The 23,327-nt window shown below is 50.6% G+C and overlaps 9 protein-coding genes across 9 annotated transcripts; 5 read left to right on the forward strand and 4 right to left on the reverse strand.

Moving 5' to 3' along the window:
* Positions 1-149: 149 nt before the first annotated feature.
* Positions 150-1,877, reverse strand: N7511_006518 (uncharacterized protein; the record flags this gene model as incomplete). Its single annotated transcript, XM_057128895.1, has 3 exons — positions 150-1,184; positions 1,246-1,602; positions 1,662-1,877. The coding sequence occupies 3 exons, from the start codon at positions 1,875-1,877 to the stop codon at positions 150-152; spliced, it is 1,608 nt and encodes a 535-aa protein (XP_056983451.1).
* Positions 1,878-2,159: 282 nt separating this feature from the next.
* N7511_006519 (putative G-patch domain protein) lies at positions 2,160-3,319 on the forward strand (the record flags this gene model as incomplete). The annotated part of the gene is made up of 2 exons (XM_057128896.1): positions 2,160-2,252; positions 2,342-3,319. The coding sequence occupies 2 exons, from the start codon at positions 2,160-2,162 to the stop codon at positions 3,317-3,319; spliced, it is 1,071 nt and encodes a 356-aa protein (XP_056983452.1).
* A 352-nt stretch (positions 3,320-3,671) lies between these two features.
* Positions 3,672-4,526, reverse strand: N7511_006520 (uncharacterized protein; the record flags this gene model as incomplete). Its single annotated transcript, XM_057128897.1, has 1 exon — positions 3,672-4,526. The coding sequence occupies one exon, from the start codon at positions 4,524-4,526 to the stop codon at positions 3,672-3,674; it is 855 nt and encodes a 284-aa protein (XP_056983453.1).
* Positions 4,527-5,420: 894 nt separating this feature from the next.
* Positions 5,421-6,090, reverse strand: N7511_006521 (uncharacterized protein; the record flags this gene model as incomplete). The annotated part of the gene is made up of 3 exons (XM_057128898.1): positions 5,421-5,548; positions 5,637-5,915; positions 6,000-6,090. The coding sequence occupies 3 exons, from the start codon at positions 6,088-6,090 to the stop codon at positions 5,421-5,423; spliced, it is 498 nt and encodes a 165-aa protein (XP_056983454.1).
* A 259-nt stretch (positions 6,091-6,349) lies between these two features.
* N7511_006522 (uncharacterized protein) lies at positions 6,350-7,921 on the reverse strand (the record flags this gene model as incomplete). Its single annotated transcript, XM_057128899.1, has 1 exon — positions 6,350-7,921. The coding sequence occupies one exon, from the start codon at positions 7,919-7,921 to the stop codon at positions 6,350-6,352; it is 1,572 nt and encodes a 523-aa protein (XP_056983455.1).
* Positions 7,922-8,908: 987 nt separating this feature from the next.
* sip5 (Sip5p) lies at positions 8,909-11,380 on the forward strand (the record flags this gene model as incomplete). Its single annotated transcript, XM_057128900.1, has 2 exons — positions 8,909-9,280; positions 9,335-11,380. 2 exons carry the CDS (start codon positions 8,909-8,911, stop codon positions 11,378-11,380), a joined length of 2,418 nt encoding a protein of 805 aa, XP_056983456.1.
* A 982-nt stretch (positions 11,381-12,362) lies between these two features.
* On the forward strand, positions 12,363-14,203 carry N7511_006524 (MFS transporter; the record flags this gene model as incomplete). The annotated part of the gene is made up of 4 exons (XM_057128901.1): positions 12,363-12,438; positions 12,489-12,854; positions 12,919-12,975; positions 13,029-14,203. 4 exons carry the CDS (start codon positions 12,363-12,365, stop codon positions 14,201-14,203), a joined length of 1,674 nt encoding a protein of 557 aa, XP_056983457.1.
* Positions 14,204-14,830: 627 nt separating this feature from the next.
* Positions 14,831-18,199, forward strand: N7511_006525 (uncharacterized protein; the record flags this gene model as incomplete). Its single annotated transcript, XM_057128902.1, has 1 exon — positions 14,831-18,199. One exon carries the CDS (start codon positions 14,831-14,833, stop codon positions 18,197-18,199), a length of 3,369 nt encoding a protein of 1,122 aa, XP_056983458.1.
* A 2,363-nt stretch (positions 18,200-20,562) lies between these two features.
* Positions 20,563-23,178, forward strand: farB1 (putative C6 transcription factor (Ctf1B); the record flags this gene model as incomplete). The annotated part of the gene is made up of 3 exons (XM_057128903.1): positions 20,563-20,762; positions 20,814-20,989; positions 21,044-23,178. 3 exons carry the CDS (start codon positions 20,563-20,565, stop codon positions 23,176-23,178), a joined length of 2,511 nt encoding a protein of 836 aa, XP_056983459.1.
* Between the last annotated feature and the right edge of the window lie 149 nt (positions 23,179-23,327).

A 23,327-nucleotide genomic window follows, 5' to 3' on the forward strand; every position in this document is an offset into this window, starting at 1 on the left:
TCATCTTATCAGTAGAAGAGTTTAGTAGATTTATCATTATCATTCCTGTATCCATTCTCAGGTCACTCAGAGGAAGGAAGAAAAGATTATATTTGATTTCTTTTTTCTCCTCATCAAGTAACATATCTAACTACCGACCAATACCTAGACTATTGATGCAAATCAACTCCAATACTGATCAAATAATCACACCTTCTTCTCTGATCCGAGGACACAGTCTCCATCTTAGTCTCATTCGTCCGAATGAAGATGCGTTGATGTCCGCCATCCTGCCCCCAAGTCCGCCATTCAGGACTTGACTTCAATCGATGCCTATTCGGATCCAATGACCTGATAAAGCTCGTCCAGTAAGCCTGCATTAGGGGCACGATAGCTGCATTGGAGGTAGTATATGAAGTTGGTGCACCGCCAGTATTATCAGGACCCCAGATGGCGTTCACTTCGATTGTGTGGGATGTGCCTACTCCTGAATTCTCGTGCTCTGCGTCCGTGACTGCGTAGTGGTAGTTCCAACTTGGAACTCCAGCTTTTGCGTACACGGTTGACATGTCGATTCCCGGGCAGATGTATCGAATTTCCCCGTAGGCCGTGCTGGCTGGGCGCCAGTAGTCTCCGGCATTTGGAAAAGTTTTTGTTTGGTCTTGGGTGAGATACATGCTGTTGATCTTGGATAATTGGGCTTTTGTCATGTATGGGAACTGGTCCTTGATGAATGCATCAGCTTGGGCAACACTTGAGGTGCTTTTAGGCACGAAGATTGTGCCTTCGTTCGTGTCGTCGCCGAATATCACTGGCACTTTGATGAATTTGCCCTTATGGAATAGGCTATATGTATGATCTGGGACCAGGTCGTTGTCAATTGTGGGACCGTATAGGTATAATGGATTTCCTGGTGCTCCAGGATAGGGCCTATTGACGTTCTTCTTTTGTAGAGCGCTGATGTCGAGGCCTTGGAGGCACGATAGTGTATTTTTGCTGCTGCTGCAACCAGTCGCCTTCGCAAGCTCGTTGTATGCAAATTGACTTTCGGTGACATTGAGCATCGTGGCAAAGCTCTGTGATTCAGCAGCAGCAGCAACAAACAAACCTTCATCTTTGCCGCCATACGCTGACAGCATGAGAGTCACTGAGGCAGCACCTGCACTATCGCCGCCAATGACAACATGATTGGGATCACCGCCAAACTTTGACAATGTCAGTTTGTTCCGCAGATGGACAAGGAAGCCTCATTGGCTCTTTGCTTACCTTGCTGATATGCTTGTGAACCCACTGCAAGGCCTTTCGCTGGTCTTTGAGTCCATTGTTCAGGCTTGCATCTGATTCAACTTCTTCTCCAGCAAGGAAGCCATATGGACCAACACGGTAGTTGAATGTCACCACCACAATGTTGTTTCCAGATGCTTCGATTAGACCAGTTCCGTTGTAATTGGGATTTGAGTTCTGGGCAAAGCCGCCACCTTGAATGAAAAAGTAGACGGGCAGTTTCTTAGATCCAATTGCTTCAGTAGGAGCATAGACATCGAGGAACAGGCAATCTTCCGAGGTTCCTGCTGGAACTGCTGACCCTTCACTTGATGCGGTAGGGATGCATATACTGCCGTGCTAGTGGCTGGTCAGTAGAGTTCAACCCCAAGTTTTATGTATCTATAGTTCATGTATACCTCGGTCGCTTGCTGGATTCCGGCTACAGACAAGGGGTCTTGCGGCGCTGCAAACCGTCTCGCTCCCACAGGGGGGGCAGCAAACCGCATGCCGAGCCATTGGGAAACACCGGTAGAAAGTGAGCGGCCTTCATAGTTAGCATATCCCAGCTTAGCCACTGGAGAAGTGGCAGAGGCCAGGGAAAGCAGTGCGAATGTACACAAAAAGAGCGCCATGATGACTGACGGAGCGATTTCGAGTCGACGCCATGGCTTATAAAAAGAACGATCGCCCTTGGCCCCCTCCCGGATTTCAAAACAAGGGCCGAAGCTGGGGGCAGACACGGGACAATCATCCACTGACGATGGGCTGTGTAGAGTTGGAAGCTTGGCAAGTTGGCCCGCGGAATCGGCTCAGTGATGCGCGGAGGTCCACTGTCTTCCCCGCAAGAGAGCTCAACTCGGCGCAATCTTCTCCCGTTTCTTCCTCACTTCCAGGGCTCGGCCGAACCCTCAGTCATGTCCGACGACGATGATTACATGTCCATGGTGATAGAGGAGCCCAAGCAGAAAGAGAGCTTTACCCAGAAAAAGCGCCGCGAACAACGCGAGGTAAGCCTGCTTCCCCCAACTCAACGCCGCTTGGATCTCGAGCTAGCCATGTCACAAGAGCTTATCCTAACATTTCAATTTTAAACTAGGCTGAAGCCCGAGGCAGAGTCCCCTCCAAGGCAGAACGCGCCGCACAAGAAGCCGCTCGTCGCGATGAAGCTCTGGCGACCAGCACTCTCAACCCTACCAACAAGGGTTTCCAGATGATGGCCAAGCTTGGTTTTAAGCCTGGCGAATCACTTGGAAAACGCGCACCCATCCTTGATACAGAGACCACCTCCGACTCGGATAAAGCGCGTTCTGAACCGCTAAATCTTATTTTCAAAGAGAATCGCGGAGGTATCGGACTGGATACAGAAAAAAAACGCAAGATACGCGAGGAAGCTGAAGAGGCAGTTAAAAAGGTGAAGCATGAGGAGGGCACTTATCGGGATCGCGTCCGCGAAGAGCGTGAGTTGAAACGGACCGAGGCGCAAGTGCGCGCTGCGCAGAAGGTCGCGGAGAGGCTGGAGGCTGAGGCTGAGGCTGAAGCTGAGACAACGACTGAGAATGGAGACGGGGGGAAGCAGAAGCAGAAGTCTACCGGAAACGAAGAGGACTCTGCTGAAGAGCCTCACGGTGACAGTGAGCCAGCATCCGGCGCCGCGCCCAAAAAGCCAGTCCCTATCAAACCCACCTCTCAGATCAACGTCCTTTACCGCGGTCTTGTCCGTGAGCGCGAAGAACGCGATCGCGACCGTCAAAGCCGCCATGCCCTCCAGTCATCGCTCCCATCATCTTTCTTCCCCAGAGCGCGGCTGCCAGAATATGACGATCCGACGATGGACCGCGAAGACAAAAAGGCCCTTGGGCAAGTTGACCAAACTACATCTGCGCTGGAGATCGAGCTCGAGGAAGAGGACGAAGAACTTGATGCTTTCAATGCCCTCGAGCCTGCTGAACAGCTAGCAAAACTCGTCCTATTTTTGCGCGAGAAGTACAGGTATTGCTTCTGGTGCAAATATACCTATGAGACGGATGAAGACTTGGAGGGCTGTCCTGGCCTCACGGAGGAGGATCACGACTGATTTCTCGGTGATGCTTATGTATTACATTGGAATTGATGGCAGCCACCACCTGACTGGCGTTGATGACTTCTACGAACTGAACATCTTCACAGGTATACAAAAGGTATTCTCATTATAAACAAGCAGCTTTGATCTTCTTGGTTAAACCATGATATACACACGAGGTCCTTGGTATCATATAAAAAAAATCACACATAACAAAAAGAAGAAAAAAAGAGAAAGAGAAAAAAAACACTATACTAATGGTCTCAATAGGACCTCGGAAGCCTCACTTCCTCGCGCGAGACCCATGCATCATATACTCAGCGCTCTCGTCCAAATCATCCAATTGAATTCAATAAACAGACCGATTTCAAGAGACACGCTCGAGCAACTCCTCCAAAGAGCGATTCTTGCAGGTCTGCAGCGTCTGATAACACCCTTCGCAGACACGCAGACAACAGAAGACGCAGCGGTGTCGAATCTCAATATCAAACTTTTGGCACGCAAAGCATGGCATCGGACACCACAAGTTCTGCGCAACTGGCATGTTGCGATGTGCCTGATGGCATTGGAAGTGCGTCTTGTTCAGCTTTGGCGCAACGGGCTCAACCTCCGGCGGGACGAATGGTGACGGTGCCAAATCACGTGCTGTCATGGCTTGCCCATCTAGTGGTGGTTCTGTGCTGTCTGGTGTTGGGATGAAGTCTTCCAGAGCTGGGGAAGGGGGTTGTTCTTGTGCTGGGAGGGAGTCTGGTGGTGACAGTATGACTGGTGGTGCTTGTGCTTGTGCTTGCTGGACAGTGTTCAGATCTGGCTGATGCTGGGGCTGGGGCTGGGGCTTGGGTTGCGAGCGCATGCCCGTTGTACGAGGTTGGCTTGGGCTGATAGGGCTTGGAGCTGAGGTTGGGGCTGGCACTGGGACTCGCTCAATTGGGCGCCGCTCCTGGGCACCATCGCGGTGGGAGGGGATTGGAGGGAAGTATGGATTGATGTTCGGGGATTGGGCTTCCGTCGGTGGAGAGGGCAATTCCTTGTTTGGCGGAGGCGCCGGCTTAGCTGGAGGAATAGGAGCTAACTTGGGTGCTGACTCGTCGGAAGGAACAGATTCGGTGGATTTCTTGCTGTGGAAGGAGAATTGTGACCTGGCTGCTGCGCTGGACTTCATCGCGGTGAGCGATGGAACGCGCAGGCCCCGTGGGCGCTTCTCGGAGTCGAAAATCGCCATTGGCGAATCGATTTCAACAGTGTACAGTACACTGTGCTCTGCACTCGGTGGATATTGCGATTATCGACGCCACCGTTTGATTAGCACGGGCCGATCTTGATGGGTCTGAGATCAAGAGAAAGGAAAAGAGAAAGAATCGCAATAGTCCGATGTGTATAAATATTCTGCAAGCTGAAGATAGTGAAAAAGCAATCTTAAATTGAGCAGGTTTTCCCTGAACCCACTCGTTCCAACAAATTTCATGATAAGTCGGAGATTCCAATTTAAGTCAATTCCAGTGATGATGATCCCCTGAGCTCCAGAGATCAAACATTGGAGATGGGAGAAACTATTGTACATTCCAACCGGGATGCTTCCCCCTAATTCCCTCCGTGTAGGCACGATGTTGCCCAACTGAATGCCATAGGACAAACTCACCTTGTTTCAGTGTCCCCCTCCAGAGTGGGGGCCATTGGATGAGTCGCAAATTACACTTGCGAACGGCTGAAAGCGCTAACTGGCCAAATTCAATAGATCTGGCTAGTGTTTCTAGTTTCTAGTGTTTCTACACTGTAAGGTTCGTGTTCGGTTCCCCAATTACCCCTGATCGCTTCTACATTCCACATACTTCCTGATATCATCGATCGACTTCAGCCACTATCTACAGTATGGAGATCCCAAGTTCCGAATGTCATCATATTGGCCCCTTGGCAAGTTTGTGCAGCTGATGTTGTAAATCGAAAATGGTAAAATTGGAAATTATACAAGACATATCCTCATACGATTGGACAGGTTAGTTTAAGACGAGAGGGTATAACATTATGTTCCAGTTTAATGATCGGGCTCAGCCACGGGCATGTACGACCTGCGTTCTCGTGCAGCCTGCGAAATGATTAGTCGGGAAATATTTGTGTATCACTCAAATCGTGGACTTGCCTCGACGTATCGCCCAATCCATGGCTTGCAGAGTGCCCAACCAAGTAATCCACCCGTGGCGAACAGGAAGATAAACACCACTGCCTCGTCTTTCCGGGAGTCTCGTTCTGCAGCGCAAAGCGCGTCAGCATTGATAGCGCCACGCGATTCTCCTTGCTCAATTCTGACAGCGGATTCGCTGGGTCGATCACTTACGAAAGCAGGTGGTGAATACGTCCTCTTCCTTAGCACCTTTGCAGGTTGGTAGCTGGTAGTCCAGACAGAACTTTCGATTGCAGTCATTGCAGCTCAAAGATCGGTACTTTTGCTCTCGCTTGATATATTCATCGGTGTGTTCGAGTTCCGAGCTGGCAACATTGCGCTCGTAAAAGTGAAGAAGGTGGTCGATACCAGAGGACTTTTCGGACTTGGAAGGGTCGAGGGGAATGATCGTGCTATTGGAGAAACAGGTGCATTTGCAGAAGGAGGTTGGTGCTGAAATATAGAGCATTAGCTTAAACGATTACGGATATGGACCTTTGGATCTTGGACGCCAGGGAGGCTCCAGCTGGCACTTACTTGATGCCACTGTTAAGGAGGTGAGGGAGAGAAATGTAAAGAGTAGCAGCAGCAGCTTTACACTGCGCTGTGAAGACCATGTAGAATTCATGCTTGGTTGAAGATGCGACAAGCTCGGTCTGGACGCGGTGACGACGCCATGCTGGTCACATGACCGACAAAGGACGGCGAGGTACGTCGCGTTAGGGTTATAAAGTTATGATGCTTGGTCGAGATGATTAGAAATTACTAGGCCCGATGCTTTTGTTCCAAATTACTTATATGTGTCAATAGGCTGAGTTAAGGATAACATCTCGTTACATGTAAACATCAGATCAACACTCCAGTCAGGTCTCATGTTGGTATCAACTTCATGACTTGCCCTTGATTCCCTTCTTGCGGTTATCTCTCTGTCTCTGTTCCTTGGCAGCATCACGTCTCCTCTTCTTCCAGGCGCGGTTGTTGTCACCACGGTTCTCCCAGAACCACTTGGTGAATTCGGTTTCATCTTTGTCTGCGCCAGCTTCTGTGCGAGGCTTGACGGGGCTATCAATAGATGAATCATCTGAATCGTTCTCTTCATCCCATTTCATGTGCTTGGTGGCAGCTGTAGTATCAGGGGTAGGGGCTGCGCTGCGCTGGCCCCGGTCTTGCAGATCATACTTTGTGAAAGGTGTGAACGGTGTCTGTGGCTCAGCAGATTGAGATTCATTTTCTGACTCAACGTCGTTGCCAAAGAAACTAAAGCCAGCATCGGTCTCTGGGGCTGATTGCGCCTCAGCTGCTGTTGTGGGGGCACGCTTGAAAAGAGCCTCCAGTGGATGGACTTCCTTGGGTGCTGAATCCTGTTCCAGTTCTTTCACGGCCTCGCTGGCTACATCATCCGAGTCCGATTTTTCGGGCATCTCAACATCAGAGTCAGCGGCTTCTGGGGAATCTTCCTTCTCTTCCGTGGTGGCTTGCGGCGTAGTATCCTCTTCCTTGGAAGCCTCATCTAGAATCTCAACGCTGGATTCATCATCACTCTCCGAGTCACTGCTGTCGTCCGAAGATGATCCACTTGATGAAGTATAATCTTCAGACTCTGATGAATCTTCCGGGGTCTTTTCTTTCCGCGAACGCTTTTTCTTGTCGGTCTTGGCGGATTCTTTGACAGCGCGGCGCTTCTCCTTGGTCCCTGGAACTTGCCCTGGTCGGTAGTTGTCCTTCTTGATCTTTTCATTGGCGGATTCTCTCAGAGTACCATCGGCGTTCACCCAGCCTTTGCCTTCTTCAAAGGTAGCTGTGAGCGGTCCAGTCTCCTCCACAGTGCGCAAGAAGCTTGGTTGAGTCACTGTCTTCGCAAACTCATGAACGACAGTCTCTTTGGAAGACTTCTTCTTCTTGGATTTCTTGTCGTCGGCAGCTGCATCGGAGACTCGGTTGGGGGGAACATTTGCTCGGAACAGACATTCGGACTTGTCGGTGTACTTGGACTTGGGTTGCAATTTCTCCTCCTTGTCCTTCTTGTCTCTCTTCTCTTTCTTGCGTCGCTCCTGCTTGGCATCGCTGGATTCGGTCCAGCCTCTCTTCACTTTTCGGTCTGCGGGAAGCTCGAAGCCCTCTACCAATCCATCCTCTGGCTCTTGCTTCTTCGACTTCTTCGACTTCTTCTTGGTGCTGGATGTTTCAGGAACCACCTCTTCCTCGTCCCGGTGTCTCTTTTGAGGGCGAGCAGGCTCCACTTTGAACTTCTTGCCCTTGAGAATTGAGCCATTCAACTTCTTCTTGATCTTGTCGGCCTCCATAGTCGGTAAAGTGACGTATCCGTAGTTTTTTTCAGGAAAGGTAGCGATTTCGTGGAAGGAGATTTCTGTGGCCAAGCTACGAATGGATGCTGGTAGCACGGAAGGAAGAATGTCTGGGGTGAAGGGTGTGATATGCAGTCTAGTCGTTTCAGTCATTGCCGCGCTGAAGATACTTCCAATGAGTAAGATAGGAAAGGTTGAAAAAGTCACAGATGCATGGTCTGTATCATTAGAAGTTCTGCTTAGCTTTCGACAATCTCCAACTTTTTTTTTGCAGGAAAAATAATGTACAGACCGAGTTTATGCCACCGCCTTCTCAAAGTGGACATTGAGTGGTCGACGTTGACGATCTGTTGTGGCCTGAATTGGCCTTGCAGCCTTAGAGCCTTGGAGCCTTAGAGCCCGCCTTGGAGACCGGGTATCGGCAAGTAGAGGGTACTTGGATCCCACCGGCCGGTGTGGGTGTCAGTCATGTATCAAATACATGGGATCTGCATCTGCAGGCAACCTTCAACTTTCCTTGAAAACAGCCCTGATGTAATCCGATGCGCATGACCTGTTAATGACGGAGCACACGGGTTAGCTTTCAGGCATTTGGGCATCTATACCCTGTGCTTAAACATACCAATGCTGAGAGCGTGTAACTTAAGTTATATCATATACCCACTTTACCCTACACCCTACGTATTCATCTTAACACCTGACTACTCTTATGTTATGCAGAGTCCAGACTCCAGTCTCTAAAGCCCTGTAGCCTCGACTCATCTATAAATAATAAGAAATTCCTTCCGCCACTTCCGGTGTCGGTTTCTGTTCAAATTTATTAACTCTGATAACTTGCAATGAAACTTATACCCAACTGATATGGTCTCCTCGGCTTCACGGGACCATTCTTGTTCACCGATCTTCCCCAGTTACTCCGGACAGATCACAACCCCCGCTCCGAAAGTTACTCCTCTCCTCCACACTTTAGCTCGTTCCATCTCTTCTTCCCCTTGCATTGTCTTTTGTTAATTCGGTCTGCCCCTCTTATACCCCCCCCTTGGGGGCCCTTCTCCCCGTAATTCATTCGGACTGATCGCCCGTGTCGAGCACCAAGTCTCGCCACCAGACGCCCTACCTATCCCCTTAACAAGGCCCAAGATGGGTAACTCCCAGACGAAGGAGTCGCGCTCCTCGACCCCGTCCCGTCGCCGAAGTCATCAATGGTCCCCCGGCACTTCCGAAGCCTCCAGTCGCCCATATCAAGGGTCTCGTTCGGCAAGAGGAAGCCGGCCGGACCTCTCGATTCTAGGGATCGGGAGCAGTCATGATCGAGATGTGGCTACATTGGAGCATCGGCGGGAAACAAAACAAGAGCGTGAGGCCCGTCGCCTGGAGAAGGAACGAGTGGCTCGTCTGAAGGAACGCGAGCGAAGCATGAAAGAGGAGCATGTCGATGGAGGCTATCTAGTGACACAGGGCGTGTACGTTGGAACAGAAGACTTCAACAAGGCAGTGGTGCGCCAACTGATGGTAGGCTTCCGATGACCTCCGCGATGCGTTCGGGCCATGACTGACAGCGACTAGATCGAACGCCGATTAGCTCCCTTCTGGAGGGGCCTCAACGACTTCTCGGAGTCGTGGGCAGAACATCAAATTATGGCAGCTGCCCGAGGCATACCTATCCCTCCACCCGATGAAATCCCGCACGAGCTAGAGTACACCCTACCCAAGGCTGCGGACAAGACGCCTGCCGATGCAACGACTATCCAGCACCTCATGGTGCCGATCACATCAAGATCACAATCCTACAATTCAGATCATTCGCAATCTTCCAACCCCGCTCAGTCATTACCCACCGCGTCCCCGATCGCATCAGGGACATCCACCTCTCCTCTCTTCCGAACAAGAGCGAAGACTCTGGCCGCGCTGACTACATCCTCCAAACACAACTCTCAAACAGATCTCACACCTCGAGAGTTACAGCTTCCCAAGGATCCTTTTGTTAATGGACAACCGATTGAAGTGAACTTGTACAAAGACGCAAGCGAATGTCCCATCTGTTTCCTCTACTACCCGCCATATCTGAACCGTACGCGATGCTGCGATCAGCCTATTTGCTCGGAGTGCTTTGTGCAGATTAAGCGTCCGGACCCGCATCCTCCAGAGCACGGAGAGCCTGATCCGAATGCCCCTGCTCCCGCTGAAGGAGAACAGCCGGAGGAGTCACAGCTGGTTTCGGGGCCCTCTTCGTGTCCCTTCTGTGTCCAGCCAGAGTTCGGTGTCACATACGCACCGCCCTCTTTCCGTCGGGGTCTCATTTACGCCGCGGACCCCAGCGCACGCTCGCCGAACTTCACATCTCCCGTATCTTCCACATCATCTCTGTCATCTGCACCTGCAGCCATTCCCGGTCGCCGTCGAGCCACCTCATTATCCACCACTGACCCTGGAGTGGTTACAACAGACAGGGTTCGCCCTGACTGGGCCACGAAACTTGCCAACGCCAGAGCTCATGCGGCACGAAGATCAGCCGCGGCAACTGCTCTCCACACAGCTGCTTACTTGATCAATCCCAGTGCATCTGCGAGTGACTCGCGTGGCTTTGGCATTGGACGACGAGGTCTTCGAAGGGCTACTAATGGAGAAGGTTATACCGGCAGGTCCGGATCACCCGCCCTCAATGCCCTGGCTTTCTTGACAGAGCGTACAGATCGAACAACGCCTCGTGCACCAGCACCGGCACAGGACACTGATTCTGCTTCCGCTGAGGAGGGGTCTGGTAATTTGACGGCCCCGCGGTCCAGCTCAAGGCGGAATCGAATTGATGATCTTGAAGAAATGATGATGATGGAGGCCATTCGATTGAGCTTGGCTAGCGAGGATGAGCGACTCAAGCGGGAGGAGAAAGAGGCGAGAAAGGAAGCGAAGAAGAGGGAGAAGGAGAAAGAGAAAGAAGCTAAGAAAGCTGATAAGGTGGCTCGCAAGACCGGCTTGTACAGCAATAATCCTAGCGCCTCTGCTTTGGACGTCCCAGGCGAGTCTGCCTCAGGAAGGGTGACCAGTAGTTCATCGTCTGTCATAGGCGAGGATATCATTGGTGAAGAAGCAGCTGCCGCGAACAAGGGCAAGGGAGTCGACCGAGCATCGCTGAGTACACAAGACTCAACCCCTTTGCCTTCGAGTAGCCTTGCTCCGCCCGATACGACTCTCTCTGAGCCATCGCGACCTTCCCACCTACGACATGTCTCTAGTGCCTCCTCGTCCTTTTCGTCCCTCATCGATAACACGCCAGAAGAGCGTACTGGTAGCCATCCCGCTGCTGATAGCAACACATCCCTCGAACCAATGCTCAATTTCCGCAGCCTAGCTGCCGTCATTGGAAATGAAGAAAAGGTGGATGAATCTGCAGACCATGTGGAGGATACCTCGAACAAGCCACAGGCAGAAGGATCCTCTTCGAGTGCAGCTCCCTCAGTTCATCAGCCCCCACCGGAGGCAAACCTTGAAACAGCACCTGCTGTTGACTCGCGTACAGAGACTGAGGATGATCACACCGATATGCATTCCAAGGAGCTTGAGACTCGCTCTGTTGAGATCACCAGTCCTTCAACGCATCCTGAAGCTACCTGAACCCCCCATGTTTGTTTTGTTTTATTTTCTGTAGTTTTTTTTCACTTTTGTCTTTTTCTTTGGTATCTAAATACAATCCGGGCCGCATGGCACGTATGGATTAGCCGGCGCAGGGGATTGATTGTAACTGATGAAGGCTTTCATTTTTATTTTCTTGTGTTGTTTTCTCATATCTTGTCATGGCGAGTTTCTTCCACCGCATTGTTTCTTATTTTCTCTCTAGAAATCCTTTGCTTTTAACTTTGAGGTCAATACAAGCTTACATGAGTTAACTGATCATTTTCTGTCTACACGCTGATCTGCCCGGGGGACGAGCAGTTTGGTTTATACTTTGCGGGTCTCTAATTGGTCGATCACAGTTTAAGAAAGTAGGCTCGACGCCTCAGTGGAGAAGACAGCATCTGGGGAAATACGTGTTATGTATTATCGATTGATCACTTGAACACGAGCTGTCCATGATAGGCTGGATATGACCTCCGAATTACTCGGCTCGCCACCTCGAAGACTTTTCAATGGCACCGTACCTGACCCGGTACAAATCAAATCAAATGAACAGCCCCCAAAGGAGCAAATGAATGTATGAAGGTGTCATGAAACGATAACAATAGGGATTTCTCAATAGAACGTCATAGCCAACTTGTCTGGCACTACCTTGGAATAGAAAGATGCACTAAGATGGAGATTGAGTATCCCTGGTTAGGGTTCAGGTCCCGTGCTTGGCTTTGCGTGGAAAGAAAAAATCAACCTGGGAAAAAGACTCTTCCTTTCTTTCCCCCTCTTTTCGAATCGAATTTCCATCATATCTCAACTGGGAAGATCTGAGGAGTCTCAAGATCGGAAAGGCCAGTCCTGCTTCGGCCTGTTTCGACCTTTTTCAACCTACTTTAACGCTCGGGTCCAACGTCGCAGTGCCTGGGAGGACCCTTAAAAGTGACACTGCGGGGGTGGATAGCCGTAAGACCTTATCTACTTCTGGAGGACTATGGCATTGACACAGCAGGCAAGATCTCCTAGATCGCCCGACGATAGCTTTCCTACCGCCCAACTCTTCCTACTTGGTACGTCTGATCCCTTCCTTATACAGATCCCGTAACTAACACGACCCCAGCAATATGTCGTGTTGCCGAACCCATCGCCTTGACCTCAATTTTTCCATATTCTTGGGTGATGGTCAAGGACTTCCACGTTGGGGATGGTGAAAATGCATCCTTCTATGCTGGCATTTTGATATCGGCCTTCTCGCTGGCCGAGGCTCTCACTGGTATGTTCTGGGGTGCACTCTCGGATCGACTTGGCCGAAAACCTGTTCTCCTTTCTGGCTGCTTTGGCACAATTGCTTCTTTGATTCTAGTCGGACTGGCTCCTACCTTCTGGGTTGCACTTGCCGGTCGAGCCCTTGGTGGTGCCCTGAATGGGAACATCGGAGTCATCCAGACGATGGTCGGTGAGCTGGTTAAACGGCCTGAATATGAGCGTAAGCTATGTGCCCTCTCCAGGTGATATATACATGGAACAGGTGTTGATTTTGCATCATATAGCTCGAGCATATGCTATTATGCCTTTTGTCTGGTCAATCGGAACGATCATCGGACCGGGTATGTATAACCTTTTATAATGCCATTTGAAAACATCTACTAACCTACTTCAGCTATTGGTGGGTTGCTTGCAAAGCCTTCTGAGGGATATCCTTCCTTATTCCCCGCCAACGGTCTTTTCGGGAAATTCCCGTTTCTCTTGCCTAATCTCGTTTGCTCTTTTCTACTTCTCCTTAGCATTGTATGCACCTGGCTATTCTTGCAGGAGACTCATCCGGATATGCAACACGGCAGTGACGCACACGTGTCTTTCGGGCACCACGCTGTTGAACAGCCTCTTCTCGCCACATCTGGTGCTACTGCCAATGCTGGGGTAGATCTTCGAGCGGAGTCGTATGGGACATTCAATCAAGTTCATCTACATGAAGAGAGCTGGAATGTGCAAGTTGATGGTTCATCACCTACTTGGAAAGGGCTACCTAAGCCTAAAGCCTTCACGTGGAAAGTCACAATGCTTGTCGTGGCGTTAGCTATCTTCACCTATCACTCCATGACATACGATCACCTCCTCCCTATTTTCTTACAGGATAAGAACACACGAGGTCTCTCTACTTTGTCTTGTGGACTCTTGGATATCTCAGGAGGATTGGGTCTCTCAACCCGGACAGTGGGTTTTATCATGTCCACTGATGGTATTATCGCTCTCGTCATCCAGAGTGTCGTATTCCCTCTGCTGGCACATTACTTCGGCCTTTGGCGACTATTCATCGTTGTCACGGTACTCCATCCAATTTCATACTTCATGGTTCCGTTCCTTGCTTTCTTGCCCGGTCGATCAGTCTATATTGGGATCTATGTGTGCTTGATTGTTCGAAATGTTCTTTCAATCATCGCCTATCCCGTTCTCTTGATCCTTATCAAGCAATCCAGTCCCTCAGACTCTGTCATGGGTAAAATCAATGGCCTGACAGCTTCCGCTGGTGCTGCATCTCGGACTCTGGCTCCTCCAATCGCTGGTTTTCTTTATAGCGCTGGCGTTGAGATAGGCTGTACGGCCATCGCCTGGTGGGGTAGCAGTCTGATTGCTTTGCTTGGTGCCTTGCAATTATGGTTCATTCAACGCAACAGGCATGTCTGGGCAACCGTGCACCATGCTACACCTTTTGGTTATGATCAAGTTCCAGAACATCCACATGACGAGATTGTTCATATCATTGTGAACGACGACATTGTTGGAGGTGATGGAGGATGTTCGGAAATTGTGTCCGACTACGAGAGAGCCAATTGAGATGTCACTTTTCAAAATATGGGGAGACTTGTAGAAAGTTACAAGGTGGAGGTATGTTTATCAATAAGAAACAAATGGCGTACTGAGCGATTGCACTATGCGGAGTTTAGATTTTGCGGTTTAGAATGAATTTTTCTCAAATAAATTACCCTTTACTATGTTATGATTGTTAACTTGAAATTTATAACTTAACCTCTGGATTTGATTTTGTATTACTTGTTGGTGTGTTGGTCAAAACGTTATGCGGGACCTAACCTATAAGTTATATATCTTTGAAGATTACTCGTAGAGTGCTGTAGGTTGGAGATCTGGTAGTCAAAGTGATAATGATGCTTCCCAAAAAACAAGACTAGTCAACTAAAGTCACAATGAATTAGAACTCCTTGCTACCAAAGAGCAAATTACAATGACAGGGTATTAGGGCTAAGGTAAGGCACCGTAGTTGGGCACTTCCATATTGGGACTAGCTTTGTTTACGCAGCAACGTCAACACGGCAACTCCAATATACACAAAACTTGCCGCTCAACCTTGACTCTTCAACTCAAGACTGGGAGCTGTGCTAACACAGTGGCCAGAGAATACTTCTAACTACATTTTTGACTTGTCCCGTTGACATTGTTCCTACGATGTCGAATCCTCTTGCGCCCCTCTCATCCTCCTACCAGAACGCGCGCGCACAGTCTCCAGCAGACTCGTCGCCCTTCCTCCACAAGACTGCCGATGCTCCGGCCGAGTCTGCGATTCCATCGAGTCCCCTAAAGAGGGAATGGTCACACTACACCGAGCCGAGTCTGAACCCTTACGACGAAAACGAGAACTACTACCCCAACGAGCCTGAAATGGCAAACGAACACGAGAATGACGATTACAACGATACTGAGTACTTTCAGAATGGAGCAAGCTCACCATTCCAGCCTGATGCGCGCGAAGAAACAGTAGACTTTCAGAAGGTGCGCGAAATGCGGCAGGCGCCCCGGCTTGCGCGCCCACAACTCGCTCCGTTAGAAGAGCAGAGCCCTGCAAGCTCTCCATTTAGACCTACAGCAACGGACTACACAGTAGATTTCCAGGATCTACGTGAGGCACACCCAATGTCACCTGGGTTGGACAAACGGCTAGCCCTAGGGGACCCCGAAAGTTCCCCATTCCGTCCTGATGCTAGAGATGAGACAGTCGCTTTCCAAAGGCTGCACCAAACACAGCAAGAGTCGCCTCTGTCACGGCCGCGCATGGAGCCACTGGGAGAAGAGAGCCCCGAAAGCTCTCCATTCCGGCCGAATGCCCGGGAAGAAACTATGAATTATGAAAAGATGCGAGAGGTGGAGCCTATGTCGCCCGGAATAGGGAGGCGGCTGGCTCTGGAAGACCCAGAGAGCTCCCCATTCCGCCCTAATGCGCGGGACGAGACAGTTGATTTTGACCGTCTGCGCGAGATGCAGAACTCATCGCCCACACTTGAACAGCCGCGGTTGACCCAGCCAATTGACCACATTGAAAGCTCTCCTCTACGTCCCGTGGCAAGAGAAGAGACGCCTGTTTTTGAGGACGATGAGATGGAGCCGGAAGCGCCTGCTGTACATCTGAATTCCTCACCGGCTGTTGTACCAAGTTCACCGCTCCTCATCGAAGAGATGGAACTTGTTGAGTCTCATAGTCCACATGAAACACGACACAACTCTCCGGTGGTTCCCAAGCATTCTTCATCTGCCGTAGAACTGGAGTCTTCACTCAGCACCCACGAAAAAGGGGAGAAGATTGGTTCGTCGGAAGTACATGAGACCATGGAAGAGCCACAAAGTGTCCACGAGGATCATTTACCTGCAGTGGAGCCAAGTTCACCGCTCCACCTGAAGCTAGCCCGGGAGTTCACCGAGTCTCCAAAGTTACAAGTGCCCCGCGACTCGCCCGTGGTCTCGAAACATTCTTCCCCTGTCGCCCCTCGCTCACAATCCAGAAGTGCCTCGAAGGAGAACACTCTCGATGTTCATAAGCCACGTCAACTTTCTCGTGCATCCCTCGTCAGCTCGAGTACAGCAACACCTCGCAAAAGATCTTACGACCAGACACCGCAAGACCATGAAGACAATTTGCAGATGAACGAGCGCTGTAAGAAGGGTATGACCAGCCGGGCAGGTGTATCGGAAGCACCGGAGATACACATCGATGCCGAAGAGGAATCTAGCGTTATGCACAATGACAGCATGTTGTCCACTGGTAGTGCCATTCATGATAGATCAGCCATTGGAAACAGTATGATGGAAGACAAACAGAATGAAGGCATGAGTACAGTCCTCCACGAAGATGGTGACAAGGAGAACGTCGGTCAAGACACAAATGAGCACTCTATGGTGGATGACTCGATGGATGACACCTGCTTGAGCGCCTTTTCCGCCGTGCCAGACATGACAACCTTCGCAAAGCTCCGCGCCGGGTCACCAATGAAGTCAACACGAGGAAGCGTTGCACTTAGTCCAGCTCATGGCAGGGATGAATCCCGACGAAATGATCCGACCACCCCGAGCACAGCACGTCGAGCATACAGAGCTAGCGCCTACCTCGAAGAAAATTCGCCCACAGGGTCACCCACACCCAGACGGAAAGATTCTCAAGACATGCCAAAACCCGTTGACTCGGCCAATTTGCTTGATTTGACCGATCAGATGAACTTCCATCCTCATCAATCGATGCAAAGCTCACGTTTCTCCCCCTCACGGCGTTCACCTTTGCGTTCTGCCCGACACTCCATTCGATCTCCTGGGAAGATGTCGTCCTTGTTGGACTTTGACATCCCGCCTGCGCCTACTCCTCGGTCTATTCCCACGGTCACTCCCCGCGAACTGGAGTCACTAAAATCTGGTTTCATGTCTGAGATCTCCTCGCTCAAAGCCACTCTTAGTGGCAAAGAGGCCGAAGTCGCTAGCCTAAAGACAGCAGTGACCGATGCGGAGCGCCGTGTTGGCGAGGCTTTGGAAGAGATTCGCAATGAAGTCGCAAACAAGGAAGCGCTCGAGATGGAACAAGCTGGGTGGGGTCATCAAGCCAAGGAGATGGAAAGTGTGCTACGATCGGTCCAAACTGAGTTGATGGAGGGCGAGCGGGAGCGGGAACGGTTGACCAAGAAGGCCGAATCGGCTGAAAAGAGCAAGGAGAGATTGGAGCGCAAGATTGTTGAGCTTGAAAGCCAACTGTCTGCTGTGCGCGCTTCTTCTCTATCTACTTCTGCGAAGCCTAATGGTTCTGAACAATCCTCGAACTCAGCTGAAGATACGGCTCGGGAAGTCCAAGACGCAGTTGAAAAGGTTGCCCGAGAGCTACACACTCTGTACAAGGGCAAGCATGAGACCAAAGTCACAGCCCTAAAAAAGAGCTACGAGTCACGCTGGGAGAAACGCCTGCGTGAAGTAGAGAAGAAACTCACAGTTTCCCGCGAGGAAAACGAGCATCTCCGGGTTGAGCTAGACAATGCACAGTCTGAGTCCATGTCAGCAGCCAGCACTAGTCAAATCGCCCACGAGAACGAGGAGCACGAGGCCGAGAAGCGTGTCATGGAAGCTCAGATAAAGGGTCTGCAGCAGGAGATGGCTGCTCTCAGGGATGATACTGAGCGTATGCGCTCAGACCTGCAGACTGAACGCGCCGAAAAGGGTGAGCTCGTTGCTGCGGTTGACGAGTGGTTGGCTATGCAACAGGCTCCGGCCCCGTCTCATCCTCGAAGCCGCGAGACTTCCGTGGTTTCTTCAGTGCACCACGATTCATTGGAAGACCAGCGTCAAGCATCTCGCGAAGTCACCCCGGATGAGTTCAACCGCAGTGTTAGTCGCTCTGTGTCTGGTGGCATCCGTCCCCCTGCAACGGCGGAAAAAAGAATTTCAAGATTTGGTGCCCCCGGTGGACATTCTCGCGGCAATAGTGGTGGCAAGTCTGGCATCGCGATGCCAACTCCCGGGCGTGGAATCATGGGGTCCATTGAACGGATGGGTCGTGGTGGTGCATAGACTTGTTTAAAAGTTATTCAGGTTGGAGTTGTTTTCTGTGTCTTGTATTCATCTTGGTCTTGATTCCCCTCGTGCAAATTGATGGTTCTGGAAATTGGTTATGAGTTTACGTTTATGTCTATTATTCGGTCAATGCTGGTTATTATGAAATGGATTATTGTACAGTGATATGAATGATTTCACGATTTTCAAGATTCCAAGTCTTATTTCCAAGGTCTACTGTCCATCTCAGTTAACTTATAAGCTAGACAAGACCTTGAAGTTATCAAAATGTCCCCGGAGTAAAAGCAACCGAAAACCGGAAATGCTCCGGTGCCGACTTCCACGCCAAGACTGCCCGATTGGGCTTGATGCTCCGAGTCACGCGCCAACTAAAAATTGTAGTTGAAACGTCTGCAAGTTCAACGCATTTATTCGCCTGAAAACATCTGTTGGCCCCTCTGCCCCTCTGCCCCTCCACGCCATGACCTCTTTCGAGGTTCGACCGCCATTGCCATTTATCCTGATAACCTGACAGGCAGTGGGGATACTTCCTCCATTCTCCGTTCTCCTTTGTTTCCCCCCCAGGTCTCGGCATTCCCCCCGAACTTAGAAAACGTGGGGTGAATGATGCCGGGGAAAGAAAGACGTGACACAGCCTAGCCCAGCCTCGATGGTGTGGCTTTTTGAGTCATTTATATCCCCGCTGTCTAATCCTCAGACTAAGACAAATACCAACACTAACGCAAGTGGAGTGGGGGGGGGATTTACAACAAGTTAGACACTTTGACGGTGGAGATAGACATGACAGTGTTTATTTGTACCCAGTACGCATCATCCGGTTTCTTAGTTTTCTCAGTGGCTCTACAGTAGTATCTGTCAGTGTGTCCAGTGTCAATATGCCTAAAGCGTCATCCGGATTTCCGAAGGCAAATCCGACTCGGAAGAAAGGTCGGCAAGGCAAGGTTTCAAAGCCAGAATGCCGTCTACCCCAGACTCTGGTGATTCGTTGAGATTTCTGGGGCGGAAGAGGCCGGGGGATGGGTTGAAAATACAATACACCCTTACCTTTGCCACGGTCATGATTGGAGTCCCACCTCGTGGTGCTCCAGTGTAGAAAATTCTCCATTTTCCGACTATGACTTCACGGTCCCACCCAGATGGGAATTTGAGGCCTGTACAGATACACTGTACGGTAACTATGAATCTGAATATGCTAGATATGCAACTTATCCATAGATTGCATGTGACTTCCAGTGTAATGAGGAATCATCCGAGTATCGGAACCTTGGAAGTTACCCACGTGAATCGGCAGGCCGTAAAGTGCGGGATATAACTCAGGGGAGAGGAACGCCGGAATTCCGGGGCTGTGGAGGCGATCCCGTTGGACATTTACACGGCTTCTGACTGGATACTGGCCTCGAGCTGAAGGCCTCGACTTGGTATTATTAATGAATGGGTCTGATACGGGTATATCCCTCAAATCAATATTGAATGATCTTCATGGCTCCAGAGCGATAGAGAATATCTCTCCATCTGAGTGGATGTGTAGATATCGCCTAAACCGCCTAACTGAAATTCTTCTCCGTGACAATCCACTGCAGAATCCAGGTTTGCGAGTCCCCTGATTCCTCGACCCGCTCAGTTCCTAGGATCGTCACGCTTTTTTCTCATTCGGCGTATTTCGGATTTCCAAGGTCCACTCTGAGATTATTGTCCATTATTTTCCAAGGAAACCTGAAAATAAGAATGGAATAAATGTGTGTGTGTGTGTGTTTCTACAGAGTTCGTGTTTAGACTTTAGCATGGCTTATAGCCGACTGAACCGTTCAGGGTCCCGCCGAGTGCCTATTGATATAGGCGACTTGGGAGAATACTGTAGCTCTCATTTTTCACATGGGAACACACGTGTCATCAGGCAGAAATAAACTCTCTCACATAATAGAAAATCCTAAAGAGACTAAACCCACACTAGAATGCCCGCAGAGAAGCACTGCAAGATGACCGGGCCGAGGGACGGTATACGGGCATGGGACTAAACCCGTTCGGGCCAAGCCAGAGTACGGTGACGCAGTTCAAACAAGTGGGGCTCGTAATTTATTTCCCCGTGATCCCAAACCTTGGCTGGTCTCGGACCTGGGGGCATCGTGACTGTTTTATTACTTAAGTTCAGTTCCCCCACCCTGCGCGCTTGAGCTTGGGATAGAATTCTATCACTCTTCCTCTCCACTCTCCACTCTTCCCTGTTTCCTTTCTTTCCCTTTTTCTTTTTGGCTTTTTTTGTCCTTTTCTTTCGATATTCTTGAATCTTCCATTTCTCACGTGCTTGTATATCCCCAAGTAATTCGAATGTGTCCTCAATATATCATACTACAATTGCGACAATGACCGATACCGAATCTGGGAAACGCAAGGCCTCTGGCCTTGCTGGGAATAATCGTCCCGTGAAGAGACGGGCCTCCAAGGCCTGTTGCTGTTGCCGTGCCCGCAAGGTGCGTTGTGACGTGGTAGAGAATGGCTCTCCGTGCACCAATTGCCGCCTAGATCAGGTCGAGTGTGTGGTGACGGAGAGCAAACGGAGAAGGTATGTGAAGAGGGAGATATTTCCAATGCAAAAGACTGACTCGGCGTCTAGAAAATCTCGCGTGGAAGCAGATAACCACCATTCGGAATCGCCAGGCGAGGTGTCGGAGGAAAATCCTTTCCATGGCCGCCTGAGTGATCTAGCAGGGTTTGCCGACATGGTCCCTACCTCACCATCACAGGCCTCAGTAGACCTGGACCAAGGCCAGCATATGCCGCATCTGCTCTGTTCGTATTGCCAATTCGACTTCGGCAAATCCCCCCGGCTAATTGATTACACAGATCAAACCCAGGCCCAGCGTATCGGTTCCGATGGCCGGAATCAACGCCACATGGCCAACAATCCTGCAGTTCCCGCGTCTATGCCGCTAGCCAACGTCACTTCTCAAATACAACAACTCTTAGATCCCAGCTTTGGCAACGCCCGAGCCGGCTTCCTCCCAGACTACATCCGAGGACTCCCGGGACGACTTCTGAAAGATGATATCGACTACCTGGCTATTAAAGGCGCCCTCACTATTCCTGACGCCACCCTCCGCAATGAACTGATCAAGAGCTATATTCACTATGTGCATACGTATATGCCTTTACTCGATTTGGAAGAGTTCCTACAGACCATCGTCCAAAATGACGGCATCCACCGTATCAGTTTGCTACTTTTCCAGGCAGTCATGTTCGCCGGCGTGGCTTTCATTGATATGAAGCACCTACATGCTGCGGGCTATCAGACCCGCAAGGCTGCCCGGAAGGTTTTCTTCCAGCGTGCCCGGCTACTGTATGACTTCGACTACGAGGTGGACCGTATCTCATTGGTCCAATCGCTGTTGCTGATGACTTATTGGTATGAGACCCCTGATGACCAGAAGGACACCTGGCATTGGATGGGTGTCAGTCTATCTTTGGCCCATACTATCGGCCTGCACCGGGACCCCGGCAACTCGCGGATGGATGTGCGTCGCCAGCGGATGTGGAAACGCATCTGGTGGAGTACCTATACTCGTGATCGATTGATTGCGTTGGGTATGCGCCGCCCGATGCGTGTCAAGGACGACGACTGTGATGTGCCCATGCTCACCCTCGACGACTTTGAATTTCATCCATTCTCCCCTGAAATCGTGGCTATGGTTGGCAACTCGGAGATTCTCCAGAATGTCGCCCATCAGCGCGAGCTTGCATTGATGTTTATTGAAAAGGCCAAGTTGTGTCTCTGCGTCAGCCATGTGCTGTCTGCTCAGTACTCGGTCTTGAGCCATAAGTTCGGCGGTACCATGGAGACGACCATGATGCTCGTTCCAAAGAAGTCCACCGCAGAGACCTTTGAGGTCCGTCGCTGTGACCAGGAACTGGAGGACTGGCTGGCCAATCTCCCCATCGAAACTCAGTATACTGCATCCAACAGCTCAAAACTGCCCGAGGCTGACGAAGTACTACACTCACACCGTGCCCTACTCAAGATGGTTTATCTCACCACATCGAGCGCTCTGCATCGTCCACAAGTTCTCCCAGCCATCCCTTACCCGTCCACAGATGCCGAACTCCAAGACATGTCCCGCAATAAGGTCCGCTCTGCTGCTGTTGAGATCACCGCCATCGCCCAGGATCTGCACTGCCTGGACCTGACCCGCTACTATCCTACAACCGGAGTTACCGTCCTCCTCCCCGCAGTCATCATCCACCTTCTGGACATCAAGTCCAGTGACCCAAGCATCCGCATGACTAGCCTCCAACGCTTCTATCAGTGCATGCGCATCCTCCAGCGCCTGCGTGAGATCTACGCCTCCGCTGACTTCGCCACCTCCTTCCTCGAAGCAGCAATCCGCAAAGCAGGCATCCAGCTCACCGTCTCCCCACAGGACGTCCAGTCCTCCCGCTCCGCCCGCCCCCGCAAGTCAACCCATGCCACCACCGCGGATCCATTCACTTCAACGCCCTCCCGCCTCAACACCCTCACCCCACCTCCAGACTCGCTCGCCCAAAAGATACCCGACCTCACTTACCCCAACCATACCGGACCTTCCGCGGGCGGACGGTCTACGGGCGACCTGTTCGCTTCTACACCACCGCACTCGGACGAAAGCGAGAATGGAAGCACGAATAATCTCAATCCGAATATCAACGCTAAAGATCCTTTCACTATGCCGTCTGAAATGAGTCTAACTGAATTGATGGATCTGGCAAATGACGCCGAGGTCACGCAGAATGACTTTGATGCATTGATCAACTTCGACGAGGCAAGCAATACCGAATTCTTTGCAACTGATGATTCGCAAAACAACGAACCGGAAGAAAAGACATTCGGTTTCAGCGTTGACAATGTCGCCATCCCGGGCTTTGATACCGAGCCTAAAGCGGTTGATTTCGCCCATCTGGCCGACAAACCCATGTCCAAGGCCGAGACTGCAAGAGTTTCGGATTAAAATGGCTCAATTATATGACTGGGTTTGTTGCTTGTTGGAACTTGCTTTTTGCCTACGAGGCACTGGCGAAGGAACCGCCTCGTACTAAAATATATGCTGCATCATGTACAGTTTCTTTTCCCTTTTTTATATACAGTACATATTTATAA

Source organism: Penicillium nucicola (assembly GCF_028828085.1).
Source record: "Penicillium nucicola strain IBT 29836 chromosome Unknown utg000006l, whole genome shotgun sequence".
NCBI lineage: Eukaryota > Fungi > Ascomycota > Eurotiomycetes > Eurotiales > Aspergillaceae > Penicillium > Penicillium nucicola.